This window comes from Enhydra lutris, unplaced genomic scaffold (genome assembly GCF_002288905.1).
Source record: "Enhydra lutris kenyoni isolate GAN:26980312 unplaced genomic scaffold, ASM228890v2 scaffoldscaffold38, whole genome shotgun sequence".
NCBI classification, from domain to species: Eukaryota; Metazoa; Chordata; class Mammalia; order Carnivora; family Mustelidae; genus Enhydra; species Enhydra lutris.
In genome coordinates, this window is record NW_019154122.1 from 13,718,547 (window position 1) to 13,742,731 (window position 24,185).

A 24,185-nucleotide genomic window follows, 5' to 3' on the forward strand; every position below is an offset into this window, starting at 1 on the left:
AGGAAGTAGTGAAAACCTCAACCGCTTCTTTTTCTGCCCTATTTTAAGAACTAGGAGGGTCTCTAAAGATAAAAACTGCTAGAATTTTATATTAATAAATTGATCTGTATGTCTCACATAGCACCTGACCACCTGGACTCCCTTCCCGCCTGAGACCTGCTTTAAGGATCTTCATAGCATTAGCCACCAACTGACTATCTTTGTCTTACTTGCTTATGGCTTGTTTCCTGCATCTTGGGATAAGCGCCCTGAGAGCAAGAACTTTACCTCGCTCTCTGTTCCATCCAGCCCTGAAACAGTGTCTACTCATACAATAGGCTCCCTATAAATATTTGTTGAACGAACCTTAACCAGCAGAGGAATAGCTAGGTAACTTCAGGATACATAATCTGAATCAGATTTCAGTACAAATCAGAAACCAGAGGTGTTGCTGCCCCAGGTTTGACACTGTCAGAGAGGCAAAACTGTTCCTCTACTCTGTTGCGCTTAGTCATGGGACCCTGCAAATTAAACTGACGGAAGACAGATCAGCAAGACAAAAGACAAATTTTGAATTTCGCAACATATATAATTGTTGAATCATGATGTTATAGACCTGAAACTTTAAAGAAAAGAAAAAAGGACAGATTTTCATTTTTGTATGTAGGGGAGGTCACAGAAAAATATGACTCAAGGAGATTAGAACTTGACCGGGGAACGAAGGGGTGAGGGACCCTTCGGAAGATAGATGGGAATTTTGGGACAATGTCTATCGGTAAGAGTCCATCTTCCCTGGCTGCTCCTAGGAAGGGGATTTATGACGATTTGAGTTCCTTTGGGGGTTCTACTTTTACATGGATAAAGGAGACAAAACAACAACAAAAAATCCCATTCTCAAATGCCTCCAGCTCCGAATAATTCTCATGCCATAGTCCACATCGCAGACGCCTTCAACATTTAATTTTGCTTCGTAGCAGTGTGTGCTCTGTCCACCCAGCCCGTCCAGCTGCCTCCAAGGCAGGAACTGCGTCTGACTCACCTTGGAATCCATTGCTAGTGCTGAGCTGGTGGCCGGAAGGCATTTAATAACCGTTGCTACATGCAGAACTTTTCAAAACTGCTCACAAAGGAGGCCAAAGAAGAAGGTGGGGCTCTCTCCCCTTCCAAGTCGAAGAACACCCAAAACTGTGTGTATCAACACATAAATGTACATTTTTTACTGGGCAAGAAACTTGAACTCCAAAAGGGTATGTAACCCTCTCTAAAAGGTAAAAAAAAAAAGGTGGGGGGGACCTGGGTGGCTCAGTTGGTTGAGCGACTGCCTTTGGCTCAGGTCATGATCCTGGAGTATCCCGCATCGGGCTCCCTTCTCGGTGAGGAGCCCGCTTCTCCTTCTGACCCTTCCCCTTCTCGTGCTCTCTCTTCCTCAAATAAATGAAATCTTTTAAAAAGTAAATAAAAATAAAAGGTTAAAAAAATACCAATACAGGTGGTAGAAATTGATGCCTTCCCCCCACTTTCTGGTTCTCTTCTCCTGGCATATTTAGCATAGATTCTGGCCCAAGGCATTGCTCCTGGCCGGGGGTAATGCTGCCTGCCAAGACGGGGGCCTCTTCCCTGCCTCCCCCCATAAGATGCTGAGCGACGCTCCCGACTTTGTAAGTGTAAAATGCCAGACTTTGTATTTCAGAGGAAATGTCCTGGTAAATGGGACATATAGGCTATAATTGACTCTTTGGGTGAATGAGAATACATTAAACTCCGAGCATAAGAAGCAAGACATAGGCTCCTGCCTGGGGAGCCAGTATCTGCGGGTCTAGCAGCAGAGAGTAAAAGCTTCGGTCTGGAGCGAGCCCAGGGATGCCATTAGGACGGGACCCAGAGAGGGACGTTGGCACGGCCGGCAGGGGCCCTTTCCCTGCCAGGAGTCTGTGCACAAGCACCTCATTGGTGAGGCCTGGGATGGCGTCCAAATGGGACACTTTAATTGGAAAGTGACAGAAGCATCTCTGTCTTTCCTGGATCCGAAAATCCATTCGTTATGAAGCGAAGCCGTGTGGGTGTTTGTTCTCAGCCTCGGGGGTTTTGTTTGTTCTCCTTTTTTGTTTTAATCCCCAGTGTTCACAAATCATCTCAAAGACCTTCTAAAAATCTCAAAAGGGTTGACAGTAAATTGATTTTAATTCGCCTTAAATATGTAGGCACATATGCCTTTCGGGACCAAGGGAGCAACGGCAGCCCCCAGACTCTCCCGGCACAGCTAGCCCCCGGAGGTGGAACCGTGTGTCATCTAGAAAAGCTGCCTCCCATTTTTCTTCTACATCCTTCTGTAGCAGACTCCCAGCCTCCTCGAGACTCTCTTTCAGCTCTCAAGTCCCCTGAAGTCTGCTCTGCTCCTGAGGGTAGGAGGTGGGTGGTCCTGCCTTCCCCCCATGCTGCCTTCCTAGCAGGGTCCTCTGTAGGTTGGATAAGAATCTTCTATCGACTTGCTTTAGCATTGACCGCTGTATCACCCGGACCAGAGATTAGCGGGAGGCAAGCAGGTGCTCGTCTGGGGCACACAATTCAAGGAGGGGCTCAAACCTCAGCAATGTAGAGAAATCATATCTTTTTTTAAAAAAAGATTTTATTTATGTGACACAGAGAGAGAGAGAGAGAGATCACAAGCAGGCAGGCAGAGGGGAGTGGGGAAGCAGGCTCCCCACAGAGCAGAGGGCCCGATGTGGAGCTCGATCCCAGGACCCTAGGATCACAACCCGAGCCGAAGACAGAGGCTCAACCCACTGAGCCACCCAGGCGCCCCGAGAAATCATATCTTAAAACATCAAAACTGACACCAAGATCCATGATGAGCAAAATATCACAATTCTATTTTTTTTTAAGATTTTTTTTTTTCCAAGGAATCTCTACACCCAATGTGGGGCTCAAACTTACAACGGATCCCAAGCTCCACTGACTGAGCCAGCTAGTCTCTCAAATATCACAATTTTAAGTAAGAAGACTTGCAATATTGGAGCTCAACACAGGAAGAAAAATGTATGTCCCCAAATACATATGTTTATATATTTTTTCATAGTTTCCCCCCCCTCCAAGACATTAAAGTGGTTGAGGAATTATTTAAAAATTGAAAAGTAAGGGGCGCCTGGATGGCTCAGTCGGTTAGGCATCTGCCCTCAGCTCGGTTCATGATCCCAGGGTCCTGGAATAGAGTCCTGAGTCGGGCTCCCTGCCAAGAGGGGAGTCTGCTTCTCCCTCTCCCTCTGCCCCTCCACCTGCCTGTGCTCACTCTCTCTCTCTCTCTCTCAAATAAATAAAACCTTTACAAAAATTGAAAAGTAAGTGTATTGAAATTCACATTAAGTGTAAATATTTTACTTCCCCCCCCCCAGAAAAGAGTCCGTTATAATCTTACTTTCCCAGCTTTAGTGGAGACAAACTCATCAGTAAGCCTTTACAAAATCTTCTGTAATATATTTGGTATTACAGTGCCCAATCGCACCCCTGGGCTTACAGCACACTTGGTCCCCAAGCAGGACCACTGCCCACCTGCGGTCAGAGACTGCACCACCCAAGGATGCTGCCTCTCGGGGGGAACCATTCTCTTCATAGCCATCTTGCTCCTTTGGACACTTTGGTATTTTTATTATAACTATATTGTTTCCTAAGACGGAAGAAAAATGTCTCAAGGAACAAGTGTGCCCTGGGCCAAGGCAGCCCTTGCTGCCAAGCTTTTCCCTCCCCTGTGGCTGTTTGCTCATTCTCTTGACTGCTTGGTACATATCTCTCTAGTCTTGATTGAATATGTATGGATTTTATTGCACGCAGCTCTTTTCAAGGAGTCTCAGATCCTTTTTGGAAGTAGGTGAAGTAGAATCAACAATTGGGCGCTTTCCTAACATCCAGTCCGTCTGCAAAAAGCGTCAGGTGTGTTTGCGAATCTATGTGGAACCAGTAACTTCTCATTCATGTTTGCTACCACCCTTGGGACCTATGCAGCCAACACGCACCGTGGTCTGTCCCCTGGACAGGCAAGAGTCCCCTCTCCAAGCCTCCCCATTTCTGGCCCGCCCTCTGTGGCTGACTGTTTCTTTGAGGTCCCCATGAAATGGCCTTTTGGGAGCCATGCTTGTGGGTAGCCCCCCCCACAATGATGCGGGGCCTGAGCGTGTGACCTGCTTCAGCCAATGGGACAGCAGCAAGAGGTGTCTCCATCACCTCTTGTCCTTTTGGATGGCTGCTTCATGGGCTACAGCTGCCATGTGGGAAGCTGGAACAGATGTGGGTAGGGGGCAAACTTTCTCTATGAAGGGTTAGGTTAGGCTCCATGGGCTTTTCGGTCTCTGTCACAACTACTCAACTTGGCCGTTGCAGCTTGAAAGCTGCCACTGACAATATGTAAACAAAGGGCCACAGCTGTGACCAATAAAACTTTATTTACAAAAACAGATCCAGTTCATGAGCCAGTTTGTCAACCATGGGGCTAGACTACTGCATGATGAGAGGCTACAGGGAGAGACCCTGCAAGATGGGAGGCTGTAATTTGTTGAATGGTGTCCCCCAGAACGTCACGTCCACCTGAAACCTATGAACATGACCTATTTGGAAATAGGGTCTTTACACACAGTCACATTCATATGAGGTCATAGTATATTAGGGTGGGACTTAAACCAACAGACACCAGACTCCTTCTCACCACTTCATGGAGTCTGTTTCCTCCTGGACTTTCAAGCCTCATGGCTTCTGCTTAGGGCCTGTTCTGTGCCTTTCTACCATGAGATCATTCTCTTTGTATGTCCAGAATTCAAACCTGGCCACCCAGTCAGCCCCAGGCCATTAGGACGTGCTCCTACCAGGCAGAGCTCTCAGGCCAGGCCAGCTCATCGGCCATTTCTGGTGCTTATCTTCAATCCAGTCGGCGGCGTCCAGTAGTAAGGGCATACCCTGTCTGAGAGAACCTTCCACGGGCGCTGTGGGCATGGCAGGCAGTCAGAAACTCCTCAGGAGGGGTAGTTTATCACCCCTACATCTCGGCCTGGCCCGCCTGGGGCAAACCCTGAGTCAGCCACTTACCCACACAGCTGTCTGGCCCAGACTCTGACAACCTGGGACTTTTTAGCGTCATGTCCTTGCCACCCTCATCAAGAAGCGAGCCTTCAGTTCGGAATCAGCCCTTTAGAAGGTGAGGTCAGCCAGTTATAAATCGACCCAGTCTGTACCGCCCTTCTCACCACGAGGATATCCTGACAGCCTCTGACAGCTCTGAGCTGAAAGCCGTTCCGTCCTCGGCACTTCCCCACTCGCAGGAAGCACTCACACAAAGAATCAGAGGACCCCGGGAATCCCAGTGTAGGAGGCCCAGCAGCTTCGCTTTTCAAGGGAACTGGAAAGGGTTTGTGGAAAATCGGACTTTCTGCCCTTTTGTTTAGGAAATGCCAGTGAATGCCACCACGAGAATGGGGTTGGGGACATTTTGTAATTGGAACTCAAACTGCAATACGGTGTAACAGCTGCTTTGATTCTGCAAGCTGCTTTCTCCTTCCAGCTCCAAACTCGTTCTGGAGAGAATCACACAGTATCCAGCAGATAAGGAAGCCTTCATGAGTTTTGTTTCTCAGTGTGAAGCTGTTACAGTTGAATTCGGGGAGGGAGTTGTAGTCCTGGGTAGATAATGCTAGTTACGGGAAGGCTCCCTGGACTAATTTCAGTGTTGTGGCAGCTCATTAAAATCCAAGGACAAGGTGAACTTCCTCTTGGAGGAGCAGGATGCCAAAAGCTGGTCCCCAGGCGCCTCCGTTCACTCGCTGCTGGCTTGGGCACATCAGCCCGCCTCTCCGCGCTTTGAGAATGGAGACAACCGCAGGGAACCTGTTCCTGGTTTTGTTGACAGGTAAATGGGCTACACCTGGCAGGTGATAAGGCCTCGGTAACACCCATCTGTGAAAAGTGTAGGAGGAATTTCTCATTGTCTTGCAGTCCTCGTGACCGGCCCATGGAAGCTGCATTCTGGGTGAATCACAAGGGGCCACTACCTTTCGAAGGAAGAACTCATCTCCTGCTTTCCCATCGGGAGCGCTTACACTGTGTGCTCATACCTCCCTTTCCTTCGCGGGGACTCATAGTTCCGAGTGGGCCATCCGGGGGTTCCGCACCCCTCGCCTCTAGAAAAGCCACCAGCCTGCTTGACAGCCAGGAGCCCTCTGCGCTGGCCACACCAACAGGGTTTTTTGGCTTCCAAGGCCACAGCTGCCTGGGCCTCCCTTCCGGTGACAACCTTAAGAACTGGGAGTAAAAGAGGGTGGGAACAGATAGGAATAAAAAGAATAGTGCCCCAGGAACCTGTCACAGTGGCTCAGCGCTATCGGTGACCCGCCCGTCTTCACTCCCGCTTTGAGAGACGATTCCCACATGCAAGAACTACCTGCAGCTGTTACAGTTCCTGGCAGCCTTCTGAGGTTGGTATTATCACACCCATTTCAGAGATAAAGGAGTTGAGGCACTGAGGATCTGTCCGGCTCTTTCACACCAAGCCTCCAGGCCCCATGTGCTCTCCTTCGAGAGCTCCTCCAAGGGGGACTCTGCTCAAGGGGCCTGCTCCTTGCTTCCGCAACTTCCCTGGGTTTTTTTTTAAATCTTTAGTCCCCCCTCCTCCTTATTCCTCCCCTCTGCATACCCCTAGATAAGTTCCCTCCTAGCAGGGACTGTTTAAAAACCACACTGTGCTCCGTCTTCCTAAATCCAAGTCTTGCCCAATCCTTCCTTCCTCCTGCTGACTTTGTGAGGTCATCTCTGGAAGGAAGAGGAGGCATGCCCTAAGACATGCCCTCAAAGCTCAAACGCCACCGTAAAGGTAGAGGCTCAAAGCCTCCAAACAGCCATAAAGGTAGAGGGACACGCGGGTTTCTTTGTGAAGAACCAGAAAAGGGTGCTAAGTTAAGAATCAATCAAATTCCTAGCAAAAATTGCAAGGGAAGAGTGGAATTTCCTTTCCTTTCCTTTTTTTTTTTTTTTTTTAAGATTTTATTTATTTATTTAACAGAGAGACACAGAAAGGGAGGGACCACAAGCAGGGGGAGTGGGAGAGGGAGAAGCAGGTTTCCCGCCGAGCAGGGAACCCGACGCGGGGCTCGATCCCAGGACCCTGAGACCATGACCTGAGCCAAAGGCAGACGCTTAATCCACTGAGCCACACAGGCGCCCCTAAATTATTATTATTTACACCAGATAACTTTATGTGGTTTTTGGTATATGCGAAATACTTTGCAATAAACACAAAAGCCTCACAGTCTGTTACAAGGAGAGGCCATTCACTTAGAGCCCCTGATGGCCACCATTCTCCTCTGATCTCTTACCACCCTTATGCCCCTTGTCCAACACTGAAGTTTCCTATCTGGTTAGAGACTCGCCTTCTCAAAGAGCTATGTCCCTTTTTCAGCCGGCCAGCAGTTTCCAACCAGAGTGCATATATGGGCCACAGATAGAATCAGTAACCCAGGTAGGTCATAGGTTGCTGTGGTTCACCTTCCCTCAATCCTGGTGTCAGCAAATGTCTTCCAGGAGCTACATATGCATGGTCTTCTGAAACAGCACTGGACACTCATATCCCTCCCTGCCCACCAAGAAGGTGAGGGCTTTGGATATGCCACTGCAAAAATTGCTCCCCAAGCATCCTGTTGGTGATAACGAACTAAATCCCTGTAACGAGGTAAACTCCCCTGCACTGGGCAGCAGACAAACGTGAGCTCTGTGGCTGCTTAACACCACCTCAGGAGCTGTGAAGACAGGGAGGGCATTTGGCAGGCTGTGGATTTGGGGAAAGATTTGAGGGCATCTCTACGAATCATTAACATCTGAGCTACAACTTGAGGTCGAAGCGCTGGCTCGGGTCACTATGCTGTGGCTTCCAAGAATGTTGCAACAACAGCTGAGACCAGGTTCTGCATTTGATTTCCTGCTAGATTCACCGGGTCTGGCCAGGGAGCCCTGTCTTTCTTCTTTATCTCCCTAACCATGTTAATGGAAAAGAGATTGTTTGGGAGCCCTTAGAGGGCCACACCCTAGAATTGCTCTGAACAGGATATCTAAGTGTCTGATTTCCTCAGAGTTACAAAGCTTAGAAGCTGATTTAGCTGCTGAGTCATGGGGCTGGGATCTTGGTTTTTAAGCAGTCTGCAAGATCAGTGTATGGCTGGCAGTATCACAAACTCTGCTTGCAAAACTCACATAATTCTTTAGGAAACATTTTACAACTTCCTTGTTGCTTTAATCGGAAAGTTCTTGCTTCTTAGCCAATAGGAAACAAAATTCTGTGGACTCGATTGGCCCTCACCTTTACCCAGTGCCTTGGAAACCTAACCCAGTAGCTCAGGGGATAAGTATGTTAGGAGTGAAGCAAGAAAAGCAGTTTTGCAGCTGATCAGGAGAAATAAGAATTAAATTCCAATGCATATTTGAATCTCTCTCTGCAAGGCGATGCAGAAAATAGGGAGACACATGACATTACTTTAGCTCTCAGATTTACAGACCAAGGTGAATCCTGGCAAATACAAAAGTAGCGATGATAGCAGAAAGCCCTTCCTTCCAAGGGGGATTGAGCTACAGAACTGATTTTAAAGGGGTAGCAGCTCTTTCTTGGATCAGCAAGGTGAAATCTCCGCACCCACCCTTTCCTGTTTTCATGTGCCAGACTACCGTGGAATACTACCTGATTTTAAATACCCAGGTCTGTGTGAAATTCCAGTCCCAATCATGACGTGTATAGATGCTTTCCACGTGCAACATTAGCAAGAGCTAGAGGCCAAATTAGCACTGGGGATGCACGTGAAGAAGTGCCTGGCACGTAGGAAGCGCTCAAAAAGCATCAGCTCTAATTGAAGGAAAGTGAACTTCATTTTCTGCCACCTGGGCCCGATACCCATTGTCTGGCCGATGCACAAGGACAAAAAGACCTGGTCACGCTGGCAGGCGGGCGGGCGGAGCGGCCAGGAGCGGAGCGCGCAGGCGCGGACGGGCGCACGTGGCCCCCGACCCGCGGCCCCGCGGTCCCGCTGCAGCCCCGGCCCGGGAGCGCGATCGAGGCGCGCGGCCGCCAGCGTTTCCAAGCCTAAGGGGTCTTCCGCGCCGCACTGAGGGGCGGGGCGGGGCAGGCCGAGAGGGGCAGGCCGAGAGGGGCGGGCCGCGAAGGTCGTCGCCAAGGTCGTGGGCTGGACGTGAGGCGCCGGAGCGACGCCGCGTGCGTGCGGGACTCGGAGTACGTGACGGAACCCCGAACCCTCATGCCGGCCGCGCCACCCCGCCCCTGCCCGGGGCCCCGGCACCACAAACCCGGCTCGGCCTGGGGTCCCGGCGTGGGGCGGGAACAGAGGGCGTCGGGGCAGGGACTCGCCCCCACCCCCACAGAGCCGCGGAGTAGTCGGGACTCCCCACCCCCGCTCCTTTCCGCGTCCCCGGGTCGCCGCTCCCCCCTCCCGACCGCGGTGACCGCCGCAGTCCCACCCCTTCCCGGCAGGCGCGGGCCCGAGTGACGGCGCGCCGGGCCAATGGCGAGGCGGCGCTCCGGAGGCGGGGCGGGGGGCGGGAAGTGGGCGGGCTCTCGGGGAGCTGGGCAGGAAGTCGGGGCAGGCGGCCGGGAGACGAGCTTACAGTCTTCGGAGCGGCCAGACCTTCTGTCTTAACGCTCGTCCTCGGTGCTTGCAGCATCTTCTGCTTTTTTCCCGGGCAGCGCTATCCGGCGGCCAGGTAGGGATCCGGGGAAGGCAGGCCGGGCCGCTGCCCAGGCCTGCGGGGCCCTGCCCTTGGCGGGGACGGGGACGGGGACGTGGAAGGGGCGGGTCAGCACGTGCGAGCCGTGCTCCGCCGGAGGGGCAGGAGCGATTAGCCCGGGATTACGCATTTAGCGGGGCCGCCGCGCTGCTGGGAGCTCGGGAGTGGGACGCGCGGGCCTTCGTGCAGCGGGCGCGGAGGGTGCAAGGCCTTGGGGAGATACGGGCCGCACCCCGGGTGCTCACTAGAGCCAGGCCTTCCCTAAAATGGAGGAGGGGCAAGGACGGGAGAGATGCCCAGAAGCCGCGATCCCTTCCCCCCACCAGCAGCCCCTGCGCCCCGCTGGTGGCCCTCGGCCTCCGGTCGGGCGGCTGGTGACCGAATGGGCAGGGACTAATGAATGGAACTGCAGAGGGTGCTTGTTCTTGAGACTGCGGCCGAGCCTTCCCTACTAGGAAAGCCGTACCCGCGACCTCGCCCAGGTCAGGCAGGAGCTGCTCCGGCTCCCCGGCCTGGCCATCGGCAGTCGGCCCCCGAACTGATATTAAAAGGACGTATTTTAAGAAAACTTCCTGTTCGTTGTCTGTCGTGCAATGGGGTCTTCCCTTTGCGCGGTGTGCAGGTTGGGGGATGCGGGGGGGGGGGGGGACACACGTAGGCCCCGACTGCCCGGTCCACCGGTGCCGCCCCTGGTCCGGGGTTCAGTCCAGGCAGATAAGCGGTGAACACTCCTGGTCAGGCCAGCCTTCCTTGCCGGCCTTGCTTACTGAACCTTAATGACTTAGGAATAGTTTTTTGACCAATTTAAAGATAAGTTCAATTTTGTTTTCACACCCTGAAAGCACTTTGTCTTAATATCACTGAAATTAAAAAACGGCATCTGAGGGTAGAAAGAGGGCATAATGTAGCAAAGATGTGCTTGAAAGTGCATCTAGGGGGGCCTGGGGGGCTCAGTCCTTAAGCATCTGACTTGGGCTCAAGTCATGATCTCAGGGTCCTGAGATTGAGCCCCACGTGGGGCTCCCTGCTGGGCCGGAAGCCTGCTTTCCCTCTCCCACTCCCCATGCTTGTATTCTCTCTTGCTGTGTGTGTCTCCCTCCCTCTCTGTCCAATAAATAAATAAAATCTTTAAAAATGAAAATAAAAGTATATCTAAAATTTATAAAGTTAGTCATTGGTGGCCTGGGGATGGGGGGAGATTGACTGCAAAAGGCCTGAAGGGGACTTTTTGGGGTGGTGGCAATCATACACAGGTATATAATTTGTCAAAACTCAAGTTAACTAAAATCTTAAAACTAAATACATTTAAACAATTTGCCTTTTTGTAGGATAGTAAATAAAAACTAGATACTTTTTTATTGGGTAATGAATAAAAGTCCATTGTTACATAGACTGCAAAGCCTCGGAAGTGACTTCACTGTCTAATTTTGAAATTTACAGAAAAGAAAGATGCTATTTGCTGCCTCAGAACATTCCAGACGAGATACTGGAGAGGAGCCCAGCTAGATAACGGTTCTGAGCACTAAACCAATTCCGCCGGGCCACTTTCAGTCTTAACAAGATGCATTACTTCTTCCTTAGTAGCCGCTGTGGGGGAGGGGCGATGAGAAAGGGCTTTCTTTGAGAACCTAGTATTTGTTCTTTGTAGCTGCAAATCCCCCCCCTTTTTTTTTGAGGGGCTTTCAAAGAATGCCTCTAACCTTAGAGTATCTTAGCATTCAAGGATAGAATCTTTATTGTAGTTTCAAATAATGACGTTTCATAATTCAGTCTTTTTTTTGAATGGGTAAAATGCCCATTTGAAATACTAATTAGATGTTATTTTTGGTGTGTTCTGTCTTGCTAAAGATCCAAGTACTGTGGAATGTGAAAGGCCCAGAAATTGGCAGTAGCAGAGACCACAGTGTACAAACCATGTCCCAGCTATGAATTCGCCATTCCACTTCAAACCAGATTTTCCACCTTGGATCATCTTGGGAGTTTTTGTCCTGGATGAGTTTGCTTGTGACCTTCATGTCCCCTTGGTCCTTTTCTATTCTCATGCCAACCCTCGTTGGGAACTATTGACAATAACCCACTTCAGACTGCCTCAATTCCAGATTCTGCATGCCAACAGCACATTAATCTTTCCAGTTGTTTTGCTTCTCCCTGGCACACATGACCGGTCTTTCTTTACTCGACAGGACGGGCACTGGACTAGTGGGATTTGAGGCCTTGCAGAGCCGGGCCCAGCAGGCTTTCCCGACTCTTGGCAGCTTTCTTGCATTCCATGTGTATCTGGTGTAAATTCTTTCTAGTCCAGGAATCCTCAGAAGTGATTCTTTGAATGAATGATCCAAGGCTGCATTATGATTGATGGGAGATATGAACTGTTTCCCCACAGAAAGTCACCATGTCTGTTCTCAAGATCCATGCCAGAGAGATCTTCGACTCTCGTGGGAATCCCACCGTGGAGGTCGACCTCTACACTTCCAAAGGTACGTGCACCTTTGTTTCTGTACCTCCTCTACCTCGCTCCATCCTTTTAAAACGATAGAGCTTTGGGCCAGGAAAGGTCCGTTGTAAAAGCCTTTCCTCCTGATATGCACGTGCTGGTAGGTTGTGGTTCCTGACTGGGAGGAGGTGGGGAGGGCTGCCAGGCATGGGGTCCTTGTCCTGCTGCTCTTTGGTATTTCAAACAAGACTGCTTGGCTCTCAGGTCAGTGAGGTCAGGACGTAAGGTGACCCCTCGTCCCTAAAATGGCCCATCACTAGTTGGCTTCACAGCTTGCTCTGAGCGAACAAGCAGATCTGGTGTGGTGGGATGGAGATTTGTCTCTTGAAAAGGAAAAAGGGAGGGGAGTGCAAGTAGATGCAAAGCATTCTCATTTTTGTCTGCAGAAGTTCCCCCCCCCCCAAGATTCTATTTACTTCACAGCGAGAGAGGGAGTCGATGCAGGGCTCTATCCCAGGACCCTGGGATCATGACCTGAGCCAAAGGCAGATGCTTAACGACTGAGCCCCCCCCAGGCGCCCCTAAAAGTTGTTACTAAACCAAGGATTGGAAACAGTTCTTATTATATGTGGGTGTTGGGACACCAGAGGCCCTTGTTTTCTCCATGGCTCTAAGTCCCCTGGGGCGGGGGTTGGCCCATGTGAAACAAAAAAATAAGTAAATAAAATGGGGACCCTGAAAAGCTCTCCCTTGTGTTAACCTCCAGCAACATCTCAGCTGTTGTCTAAATGGACCTGGTTGGTGAGGTAGGAAAAGAAGCTTCAGGCAGAATTAACGCTGGTGCTGAGCACACAGACCTGCCAGTCAGAGCTGAGTCACTGTGCAAAGTGCGGCCCTTCCCTTCCGGTCCTCTCCTCCCCCTTGCCCAGGAAAAGAAGGTCCCTCGAGTCCAGGCATCACTGAGCGAAGCCTGCTGCGTTCTGCCCAGGCTTACTCACTGTGGCGGGTGCCCTGGGAGCAGGGTGGCTTTGAACATGTGCTTGGTGGCCAGGACCATGCGTTCTCAGAGGATGCTGGGAATTCCCTTTCTTACGAGATTGGCTTGCTTAGTCAGAGGGTGGAACTTTCCATCTGGCAAGTAATGGACCTTAACCAATGGTGGAAAAAAGACTCAAGATTAAGATTGTTGGGAAGGGGGCATTTCCCTTGAAATGCTTTAAAATGATCAAAGTTAATATTTTTTGGAAATATAAAGGAATGGAACTCTGTCATGTTTCTCTTGGTGCTTTTCAAAAACAGGAAATCGAGGATCTGTTCAGAGCCTCTCATCACTTTTTTTTTTCCCCAATTTACTTCTTAGAGCAGTTTTAGGCTCACAGCAGAATTGAACAGAAGGGACAGAGAGCACACATCGCCCCCTCCCCACACAGGCACAGCCTCGCCACCAGAGTGGGATGTTTATTCTCGGCAGACCTGCCCTGACACATCATCACCCAGAGTCCATAATTCCATTGGGGGCACTGGCTTTCCTAACTTCCTCACCCCGTCGGTGCCTGATGGGGACAGAGCGAGTCAGCGCCTGTGTCCAGACACCCCGCGCCCAGCTACGCACGCACAGGCGTAGTAACTGATCGTTTGATTTACATCTCTGGTGGTTTTTTTCCCTCTTTGTTCATGTGCCTTCTCCTGCCTCAGACGGGAAATGCCTTACAGTTTCAAGTAGTCTGGAGGCTGCCTTCATTTCCTGCTCCCTGAGCCCATCTGCCCCTGTAACCAGATCATGCAGTACTTTTCCTGACACTGATCTTGGAGGCCAAGATCAGCCACGTTTATGCCCAGGATACAGGTCTGGCCCGATGTCTGGATTCTGTGTCCGCGAGGCTGCATAGGGCAGTGCTTCCTTGTGTTCCAGTGTTACTACGTTCATACTTTGATTATCTGTGTTCTTTTCTGAAGCTCATAATGTGTCATTAATGACATATCTGAAATGATAGTCTCTTGGATGTATTTGGTTCAACAGCATATTAAATGAGTTTCCCTTACTTCAGCTTAGCTACTGGGAAATCTTAAATCTCTGAGAGTGCTTGCCTCGTCCTTCCATTGGGCGGTGCTGCTGGGGGTGGGCGCCAGGCCAGCTGCAGGGCCCCAGCCGGAAGCTCGCTGGAGGTGCAGGTGCAGAGTCTTCAACCTCCCGTTTCAGAACCTGCGTCTTAGGTTCACCCCAAGATCGCCCGGTGATCTGCGTGTGCGTTAGTGTTTGGGAAGCTCTGCATGAAAACTCTATCTCTAAACTAGACAAATCCCACCAGTTCGCCTTATGGTCAGCGCTAGGGACTGGTACCAGCGTGAAAGGCAGGGGAAACGGACTATCTGAATCTCCAGTTGGTGGAAGGAAGTGGCAGCGTTTCCTAAGAGATGTCATCTGCTGGGGGGCGGGAGTCGGGCAAGGGCTGAACTGTGTTTCTCAGTCGCAACTCTTCTCCCTGCCCGCCCTTGACATCCAGGTCTCTTCAGAGCTGCTGTGCCCAGTGGTGCGTCCACTGGTATCTACGAGGCCCTCGAGCTCCGGGACAATGACAAGACCCGTTACATGGGGAAAGGTAAGAGTCGGACCCCTGGCCCGTCCCTGTGGAGCCTGACTGCGTGCCCCTTGCAGGCCTGCGGCCCACTGTCCACGTGCCTTGCATTCAAGGGCAACACCTCATTCAGCCTATGGCGTCAAAGCTGAGCACGTACTCGGGACAGCTGAGAGAGTTGGCCCTATCCGGTCCAGCCTTCCTAAACCCATAATCTCGGGGGCACGCATTTTAACCTTCTCGTGGTTTCTCTCCCATCTAGAAAACTCCTGGGTAGGCCAGGGAACCTCAGGGTAAGGAGAGTGTTAACTAATACTAATTGAGGAGCCCTGCCATGCTCCCAGTCTCCCAGGGCGTCTTCTCGGGAGTATCTGAAAGTTCTAGCCTGTGGCTCACCGACAGATCATTCCCGCTAGTTTGAACTTTCTGGTGATGAATTCACAGAAACACCGGTCTGGACAGGCCAGCCTCTGCTGGGCACTGTGCACATGGACTTGTTACTGGTTTTGCAATGCTCGCCTCTCTGGACAGAATCTAGGTGGCCAAATTACAGAAAAGCAGGTGGGGCCAGACCATGCTTTCTCAGCAGGGAAAGTATCAACCCAGGGGTGGAAATTGGTTCTTGGGGGAGGCAAAAATATCCTCTGATTTTAGCATGATTTATGGCCCTCCAAAAGGCTAGTATGGATGGACAGTGTATCTCCCGTATTACATTTTCAGAGGAGGGCGATGATAGGGGAAAAGTCTAGAAAGACTGCAGGTGAGGGGCAGTGATGAAGTGAGCTGGGGAAGGCCGGGGCTAGCAATCTGGAGATCATGCCGCAGGAAGGCCATTTCCCCTGGGTTCCCCCTGCCCATGGCCCCGGGTGGGTACTGGTCTAAAAGCTGGGTTGTGTCTCCCCTGGACTGTCAGGAGGGTGAACTTCTGGTCCCACGACTCTCCTGCCTTCCTGTCTCTCTCTCTCTCACTCCTGTCCTTCACAGCCTGTTCTCTTCTGAGTCTGTCTTTTTTTCCTTCTCCGTCAATCTCTACTGGTCAGGTGTCTCCAGACCCGTTAAGTATATTAATGAGTTCCTGGCACCAGCCTTGTGCACACAGGTAATACATTGGACATCTGTAGTTTTATGGCTGGTGTCCCCAGTGCATGGTCTTGCCAACTAACGCCCCTTCAGACGTTCTGAGATGGTTGCTCTGTGTGTGGCTCTAATCCTTGGGGGTCCTAGGTAAGAGCACTCAGACTGGGCCAGAAAGTACCCCGATTTGGGGGGGACAGAGAAATGGGGATTTGGAAGCGGTCCCATTTTAAGATTTTGGGCGGGCTTCTGGATATTTGGGTTAACAACATTGGTGGTTCGCTCAACACTGCTCAAGCCTGTTTTTCGTTAATGTCAGTAATTTGATATGATTGTTCCTTCCAGGTGTCTCAAAGGCTGTTGAGCACATCAATAAAACTATTGCACCTGCCCTGATTAGCAAGGTAGGCCCTGCCTCCCACTAACTAATGTATTAATGCCTTCGTAGCTTCTCCCAGGCCAGTGGGCTTTCCTGATTATGGAAGAGCTTATTCTGAGAGCTAAAGAAGCCATCGGATTCCCTGTCGCCTGAGAATGATCTTCCCTTTCTAATCCACCCCCTACCTGTGTGTCCACGTCTAACAGCAAATGCAATTGGAACAGAGCCACGGGAGACTGTCTCATGGACTTGATTTTCCCCTCCAACTCTCTTGACCTTGGGGATGTTCAGATCCAAATTTTAAGAGCAGCTCTTGGGCGTTGAGCATGGCATCCACGGTGACCCGACTATTTTTCATGAACTGTGGAATTATTTACTATATTTCTACTGACGACTTCTCTTTTTTTTTTTTTTTTTTTTTTTTTTTAAATAAAATCTTTACTGGGAGAGTAAGCTTAGAGAAAAGTTGAGCTGCTGTAGGTGAAGTGGGGAGGGGGACCAGACGGCCCAAAGCCCCAGCCTCCCATCTGTGTTTAGGTGTGGGCCCCCAACCCCCCCCCAAATTCCTCCTATACACCAGCGGCAGGTGGGTGCCTCTGGTCTCTCCCTGGTCTCTCCCTGGCGTGCTCACCTTCAGTAATTGGTCCCAGACGGTTTCTCGTTGCTGCTCTGTGGGCTCAAGTGCTGCGAACCTGGGCCTCCTGGGCCCCTCCCCACACCTTGTACTCTGTGCCTCGGTGCCCTTACCTGGCATGACTAACGCAGTGAGCCGGGCTTTCCTGAACATTTTTCTTCCCTTGGGGGAGACAGTTCTTCAGTCAAACTCATGAGAAGGTTTGCCTCAAGCCATCATGCCTGGGTGATGGCTCACTTTGGCCAAACGCACTTTGTCAAAAAAGCTAAAGGTGTCAAATTATTAATGGGGCATGGTGGGGTTCTGCAGGGTTTTCTTTTCCTTTTTTTTTAGTCTTTATACCTAGAATGTTACAAATAAAGTAACACATTGTTACAATCAGATGTGAAGGTTTTAAAGTAATGCTGACTTTCAGTGAATTCTTTAGAGCCAGTTTTTAAGACACCCGTTTTTGGGGGTTGAGGGGTTTTACTTGGTTTGTAGGTACCATGCCCGTCATGGAGCCCAGCTGGCTTAGACTTCATTACTTGACCAGAAATAACGCCTTTCGAGCAGTCGTCAAGCATTTTGCTCAGATTCTGGGTTATATGCCAGAATCCTGTCTGCTGTGAGGTGACGAGGGGTGCCGTCACTGAGAATAGCCGGGGCCGGTGGCTGTGTCACATAACCTTTGAGGAACACGGCTCGTTTGCACAAATGCAGTTGTTTACTTTATCGTCCTCCCGAATCACACTGCGGTGTAGCGCTGCCTCTGTTAGCATGTACCCAGCAGTTCTGTCCTACGTGTGATGTGACTTTGGACCCCCGGGGAGGACTCCCTCTGTGACACCAGGATCCGACCTTCTGCATTTCATGGTCGGCTCCCTGGTGCTCGGAGGAATGCCCGACCATGGGAGAGCAAGGAAGCGCAGTGTCGCGTCTCCCGTTTCTCTCAATTCCTCCCCCGCGCCCCTTTTTTGGGCCTGCCAGACAAGTGATTCGGACTTCACAGGTTCAGAGTTAAACCTGGGTCCCCTCACAGGAGCCCAAAGGTCCTATGGGGAGAGTGACTGCACGCCCCATACCCCAAGAGACTGACCCTCTCTCCTCCCCGCAGAAAGTGAGTGTCGTGGAGCAGGAGAAGATCGACAGGCTGATGATTGAGATGGACGGAACAGAAAACAAGTGTGAGTTGCTGGGGGTGGCGTGTGCTGGCTGCGTGGACACCTGGCCCTCGGTTTTCGGGGCCCCTGACACCCCCCCACACCCCGAATAAATCACGTTTTTAAACCTCAGGAGCAATAGCCTGTGACAGCAGCATTTGCGTAGGGTTACCCAAAAGAGGCCTGTGCTTTAGAATAAGTCACGCGGTCTGTGGGATTTGCCAGAGTTCTGTAGACCAAAGAAGGACTTTCCCGTAGCTGGAGAAAGCAGATCAGTCCCCATGGAGCGTTTCTGGGTAGGACACGGGCAGCAGGTGCCATCAGGACAGGAAGGTGCTCTGGTGTTGGGGTGCAGGCCAGGAGGCCGTGATTGGGAAATCCCTCCATCTGACTGTTCTGTTGCAGCTAAATTTGGTGCGAACGCCATTCTGGGGGTGTCCCTGGCTGTCTGCAAGGCGGGGGCTGTCGAGAAGGGGGTGCCCCTGTACCGCCACATTGCCGACTTGGCGGGCAATGCCGAAGTCATCCTGCCGGTTCCGGTGAGTGGCTTGGAGCCTCCCGAGTGAGGAGTTGTGGGCACCTGAGACCCCTCTTCTCTTCGTCTCCTCCACCTGCGACTATCCCAGCCGTGGACCCCTGCCACTTGGCTAGAAGTGCCCAAGCAGGAGACTTGACCTCCCGGTACCCCATGTCTCCTACTGTTGATGAGGGATGAAACTCCTTGGGTCGTGTGTGCACTGAGGTGGCCCATCCTCAGTGGTGATGCTGCCCTTCCCGAGGGGGACCCGGCAAGCATTCCAGAGCTGCATGTGGCCTGCTGGGTGGGACTCTCGGGGGCCAGATGGCCGCGTTTATCTTTGTCTCTCCCCAGGCTTTCAATGTCATCAACGGTGGCTCTCACGCCGGCAACAAGCTGGCCATGCAGGAGTTCATGATCCTGCCCGTGGGCGCGGCCAGCTTCCAGGAGGCCATGCGCATCGGGGCCGAGGTCTACCACAACCTGAAGAATGTCATCAAGGAGAAATATGGGAAGGACGCCACCAACGTGGGGGATGAAGGCGGGTTTGCGCCTAATATCCTGGAGAACAAAGAAGGTAAAGGCTGGGTGGTGGGGTTGGGTCCCATGTTCTGCAGCCCGGCCCTCTCAGCTGCTGTGCCGTACCCCACACTCACCAGGTCCCTGCACATCGAGTTCTGAGGAGGGCTGTGCAAGCTAACACATAATTTAAGATTTTATGGATTTATTTGAAAGAGAGGAAGAGCCTGAGCTGGGGAGGGAGGGCTAGAGAGGGGAGGCCAAGTAGACTTCCATGGAGCAGGGAGCCCGACTCTGGGCTCCATCCCAGGACCTCCGGGATCGTGTGACCTGAGCCAAAGTCAGATGCCGCAGTGACTGAGCCACCCGGGTGCCCCGTGTCCTTGTCGTTCTTACATCACCTCCATGAAGTCTGCTCTGTGTTAGGAGATGCGTCTGTCTGGCCTGCGACCGGCACCCCCCAGCTCATTCCTCCCCAGGAATGCTTACACGGAACCGTCTTGCTTGGAGTCCTCAGACATAGGGTTAAATGGAAGAGTTCAGTCAGACAGAGTCGGGACAAGGACTCCTGGCTGAGGTTTTTGTTGCGGAAGGGAAGGAGAGTTCATCCACAGTTTTGTTGCCTTCAGGGCAAATAGTGAAAAAAAAATGTCCGTCCTGCTCTTTGGGTCAGTTGTACAAAATGCTGATGCTTCCCCATTTTTAACCTACAGTAAAATACCCTTTCAGGGTGGAACAGGCACCAAGTGTCTCTGTCCCTCCTGTATGGGCACACTGCCAAGTGAGGTGGACCCTGCACCTGGGCTGGCGACAGCGAGCCCGGTAGGCAGGGCCTCGCCCTCACCCTGCCCTCCTGGGCTCGCGGTGCCCCGGGCTTGCTCTCAGATCCCAGCTCAGCTTATCCAGGACAGCTGAGTCAGCTGGTCACTGTTACTGTCTTGGCCCTCACAGCTGTCCTAGGTGCTAAATCGGGGAGCATTCGTCAGTAAGAAAGCCTCTGAGAGTCGAGACTGAATTTCCCACGGGTTGGCTGCTGGGGGCCCTGACCAGCGGTTTCTTGCTTCAACACAGGAAAAAGCAGTGGAATGCTGGAAGCGATGGCTGGGGCCAGGGCCCCTCTCGGTCTTCCTGTGAGGGTTCCCGTTGGGCAGCTCTTGGAGGGCCTTTTTCTCACCCCCTGCCTGGTTCCAACCTTGTCGCCACCCTCCCCTTCCAGCTCTGGAGCTGCTGAAGAATGCCATCGGGAAAGCCGGCTACACCGACAAGGTGGTCATCGGCATGGACGTAGCGGCCTCGGAGTTCTTCCGGTCGGGCAAGTATGACCTGGACTTCAAGTCCCCGGATGACCCCAGCAGGTACATCACGCCCGACGAGCTGGCCAACCTGTACAAGTCCTTCATCAAGGATTACCCAGGTGAGGTCCCGCTGGCCGTCTGCGGAAGGCTGTTCGTATTGTCCCAGCAAGCCCCTGGGCCAAGGGCAGCGCTGGCTGCGGCACGCTGGGGCGGAGACAGTGCACACAGGGTAGAGACTGTTTGATACTGGCCCGTGTAGGGGGTGGGGGCCCAGGCACAGAGCGGGTCAGAAAGTCACCTGAGGGCACGCGGCACGTGCTGGAGCAGGAACCAGGCGGGGAGTCTCTTAGGTCCCCGCACTGAAACACGGGGTTAGAGAAGGTGCCCGGGTAGGGCCGAGACAAGCCCGCTCTTAGCCTCCCGAGCCTGAGGCTGTTTCTGCTCTCGCCGGCACGAGACGCGGGCCGCACCGGACACAGCCGTGTCCCCCTCGGCACCTGTAGCGGCCGGGTTGCAGGTGATCCCGGTGGGCAGGCAGAGTGTTTCCAGGGCTGGTCCTATCCTGGTGGGGGCACGGGGAGAGACGGGGCGAGGAAGTTGGGGTTGCCGGTGGGTGCGGGGCTGTGGGGTAGGGGGCTCGATGACCAGACGTGGCTCTCTCCTTTCCCAGTGGTGTCCATCGAAGACCCGTTTGACCAGGATGACTGGGAGGCTTGGCAGAAGTTCACTGCCAGCGCCGGCATCCAGGTGGTGGGGGACGATCTCACTGTGACCAACCCGAAGCGGATTTCCAAGGCCGTGAGCGAGAAATCGTGCAACTGCCTCCTGCTGAAGGTGAACCAGATCGGCTCCGTGACTGAGTCTCTCCAGGCGTAAGTGCACTGTGGGGTCGGCTGTCCCAGAGCGAGGGGCTGACCCTCAGCCAGAGCTGCTGTCTGCTGGGGGGTGGAGGGCCTGTCGTTCAAGCTTAAACTTCTGGTGGCCTCTAAGCAGTGGCACCAAGGGAAGGGGCCTGGGGTGTCGGGCAGCTGTGGCCCAGTCCTGACACTGCATGATCAGGTTGGTCAGTCATGGGCGCTGTTGGGGGAGACAAGCCTCTCCCCTCAAGGGGGCTGAACCCAGATTTTTAAATGTGACGTAGAGGCTAAGAAGGTCCTCAGGGCTTTGTGAGTGGAGAGGAAGGTGAGGAGTGTTGTTCCCAGGAGTTGGGAGCTTAGTGGTGGCTTCTGGCTCTGGCCGCTCTTCTGGTCTCCTACCAGGGGTGATGAGGCCGGGCATCAGGAGGGCCCGATGGGGCTGCTGTGCCCAGGAATGGAGTCCCATTGTCACAGGCATCTGGGTGGTTTCCTGACGTCTAGGTGCAAACTGGCCCAGTCCAACGGCTGGGGTGTCATGGTGTCGCATCGCTCTGGGGAGACCGAGGACACCTTCATCGCTGACCTGGTGGTGGGGCTTTGCACTGGGCAGGTAAAGAGCCGCTTGACTCCGTGTTCTTTGACCTCAGCTTCCTGGAAGTGGTACTGGGAGGTTGGGGCATAAATGGGGTCCTGGGTGCTCCTTCATCCCCTCCTTCCTGCCCAAAATGCTGTTGAAAATTGAACGTCTACCAGTGTAACTGGCCTTTCTTTCCTGTTCTAGATCAAGACGGGGGCACCTTGCCGATCTGAGCGCTTGGCCAAGTACAACCAGATCCTCAGGTAAAAAGGAACCCTCCCTGCAGTGGGGTGGGGGCCCCTGCCTTACACTGGGAGCTCCTGGCTCTGGGGGGTGTGTGCAGATGTGGGGGTGGGCCCGCAGCGGGGATGTGGGGGACTGGCCTGAGCATTGTGAGGTTGGTGCGAGCTGGGCGGAGAACTTACGGCACCTTGCCCATGGCCAGGAAGCTGGAGCCTGAGCCAGACTGTGCTGCCATCTCCTGGTGGACGAGGGAACAGGTTCCCCTTTAGATAATTTAATCCTAGAATTATTACTTTTTTTTTTTTTTTAGATTTTATATATTTTTTTGACAGAGATCACAAGTAGGCAGAGAGGCAGGCTCCCCACTGAGTAGAGAGCCCAGTGCGGGGCTGGATCCCAGGACCCTGGGATCATGACCTGAGCTGAAGGCAGAGGCTTAACCTACTGAGTCACCCAGGTGCACCAGTCCTAGAATTCTTAGAGCTACGAGCAGATGCTTAATCGACTAAGCCATCCAGGCATCCCAAGCATCCCATTCTGGCCCCTTTTTATCATAATGCATCCTTGGGAAGCTCCTGAACTTGGAAAGTTGCCTCTTTTTTGTTCCTTTCTCCAGTTCTGCAGGACTGATGAGTCCCTTTGATGAGTCCGTCCCATGTTACTCTTTCCTTCCACCGAGACTAGTGGGATGTCCCCTACCCATCACCCATGTGCTGCAGCCGCCAGCCTTCCTGCGGGGCTGGTCTGTGGACACCTGCGCTGCTTCCTCCTTTACTGGAGAGTTTTAAGCACGTTCTAGCTTTAAGGTTTCTGCTATGAGTACCTCAGTCTGTGCTTCAGAGAAATGTGTAGAGATGTTACCTGTTAGCCCCACCACTGCACCATGAGCACGCCCGGCGTTCAGTCATTCAGTGACACCCATGCCTCCTGCCCATGTGTCCGGTCCAGCTCCCCACTGGGTGGGGCGCCAGGGTGCAGTTGCTTCATGAACGAGCTCCCCCCAAAACGGGGTTGGCCGTGTGTTACATTCCAAGAAATAGCAGCCCTGACCTTTCTTCTAGTTTGTCCTGGGGTGGGGGAAGGCAGGGAAGGAGAAGGAGCAGCAGATGGCCCACTTGCTGGGGAGCTGAGGGGCCAGGGAGAGCCGGCTGCTCCCTCTTCTGCCGGCTCTGAGCAGCCACACTGTGGGGAGGCTGAGCCTGTGTCTCTGTGGGGCCTTGGGAACGGATGTTTGATGTTTCTTCTCTCCCCCACCCCCCACCCCCCTTCTGCTTCCCAAGAATTGAAGAGGAACTGGGTAGCAAGGCTAAGTTTGCCGGCAGAAGCTTCCGAAACCCCCTCGCCAAGTAAGCTCCAGGCAGCGCACCCCAGGTCCTGTGGTCCTGAGTCGGCTCATTAGACCTCTGCCCCCCCTGCCCCCGGGTCAGCTCGCGGCCCCCCGCCAAGACTGGCTGGAGCCTCTGCTAGTTTACTGCCCGCACCCCTCCCTGTGCTGTTCTTGCTGCCTCCTTAGAACTGCTGCAGAAGCCTGACTCGACCATCTGGAGCCCTGCTGGAAACCCTAGCTCTGTAGTTGTGAGGTTGGCCCGAATCCTTGTTTTCTCACCTCACTTCCCACCCAGTGTCTGGAGCCACGTCTGTCTACATGATAATCCCGAGGTGTCCACAGGGGGAGATCCCCAGTGGTTCTGTGAGCAGAATAAAAAGGCTTCAGTGACCCATAGGAACACTGTGTGCGTGTGTGTATGAACCAGTCCGAGTCCATGCTGGTGTTGAGTGCTCACAGATGTGTGCTGGGCTACGGGGCCTTTACAAGTAGGAGGCTCTGTGTCGTCATCACCCAAAGAGATAAGTGGTGCCTGGCTCAGTCTGTAGAGCACATGAGTTTGTTAAGATTTCTTAGAGAAAGCGTGAGCCGGGGGCGGGGGGCAGCGACAGCCAGAGAGGGAGAGAATCTCAGGCAGACTCCCCACTGAACACCAAGCCTGATGTGGGGGATGTGGGGCTGGATCCCGTGACCTGTGAGATCATGACCTGAGCTAAAACCAAGAGTCAGATGCTTACTAACTCACTGAAGCACCTGGGCGCCCCGAGCCCATGGCACTTCATCTTGGGGTTAGAAGTTAAAGCCCATGTTGGGTGTAGAGATGACTTAAATAGAATCTTTCAGAAAGGGGAGTGGGAGAGGACCAGTAGTTGA

General features: G+C 52.7%; 1 protein-coding gene across 2 annotated transcripts; it reads left to right on the top strand.

Moving 5' to 3' along the window:
• The first annotated feature begins 9,179 nt into the window (after positions 1-9,179).
• On the top strand, positions 9,180-23,712 carry LOC111154595 (enolase 1). 2 transcript variants are annotated; one of them, XM_022514267.1, is made up of 12 exons: positions 9,180-9,226; positions 12,122-12,215; positions 14,677-14,772; positions 16,168-16,226; positions 17,932-18,001; positions 18,383-18,516; positions 18,849-19,071; positions 20,230-20,427; positions 20,979-21,180; positions 21,667-21,775; positions 21,947-22,005; positions 23,266-23,712. In XM_022514267.1, the coding sequence occupies exons 2-12, from the start codon at positions 12,131-12,133 to the stop codon at positions 23,333-23,335; spliced, it is 1,305 nt and encodes a 434-aa protein (XP_022369975.1). In that variant the 5' UTR covers positions 9,180-9,226; positions 12,122-12,130; the 3' UTR covers positions 23,336-23,712. The 2 variants fall into 2 exon arrangements, with proteins under 2 accessions (XP_022369975.1, XP_022369974.1); XM_022514266.1 differs by lacking the exon at positions 9,180-9,226 and adding an exon at positions 9,588-9,714.
• Positions 23,713-24,185: the final 473 nt, after the last annotated feature.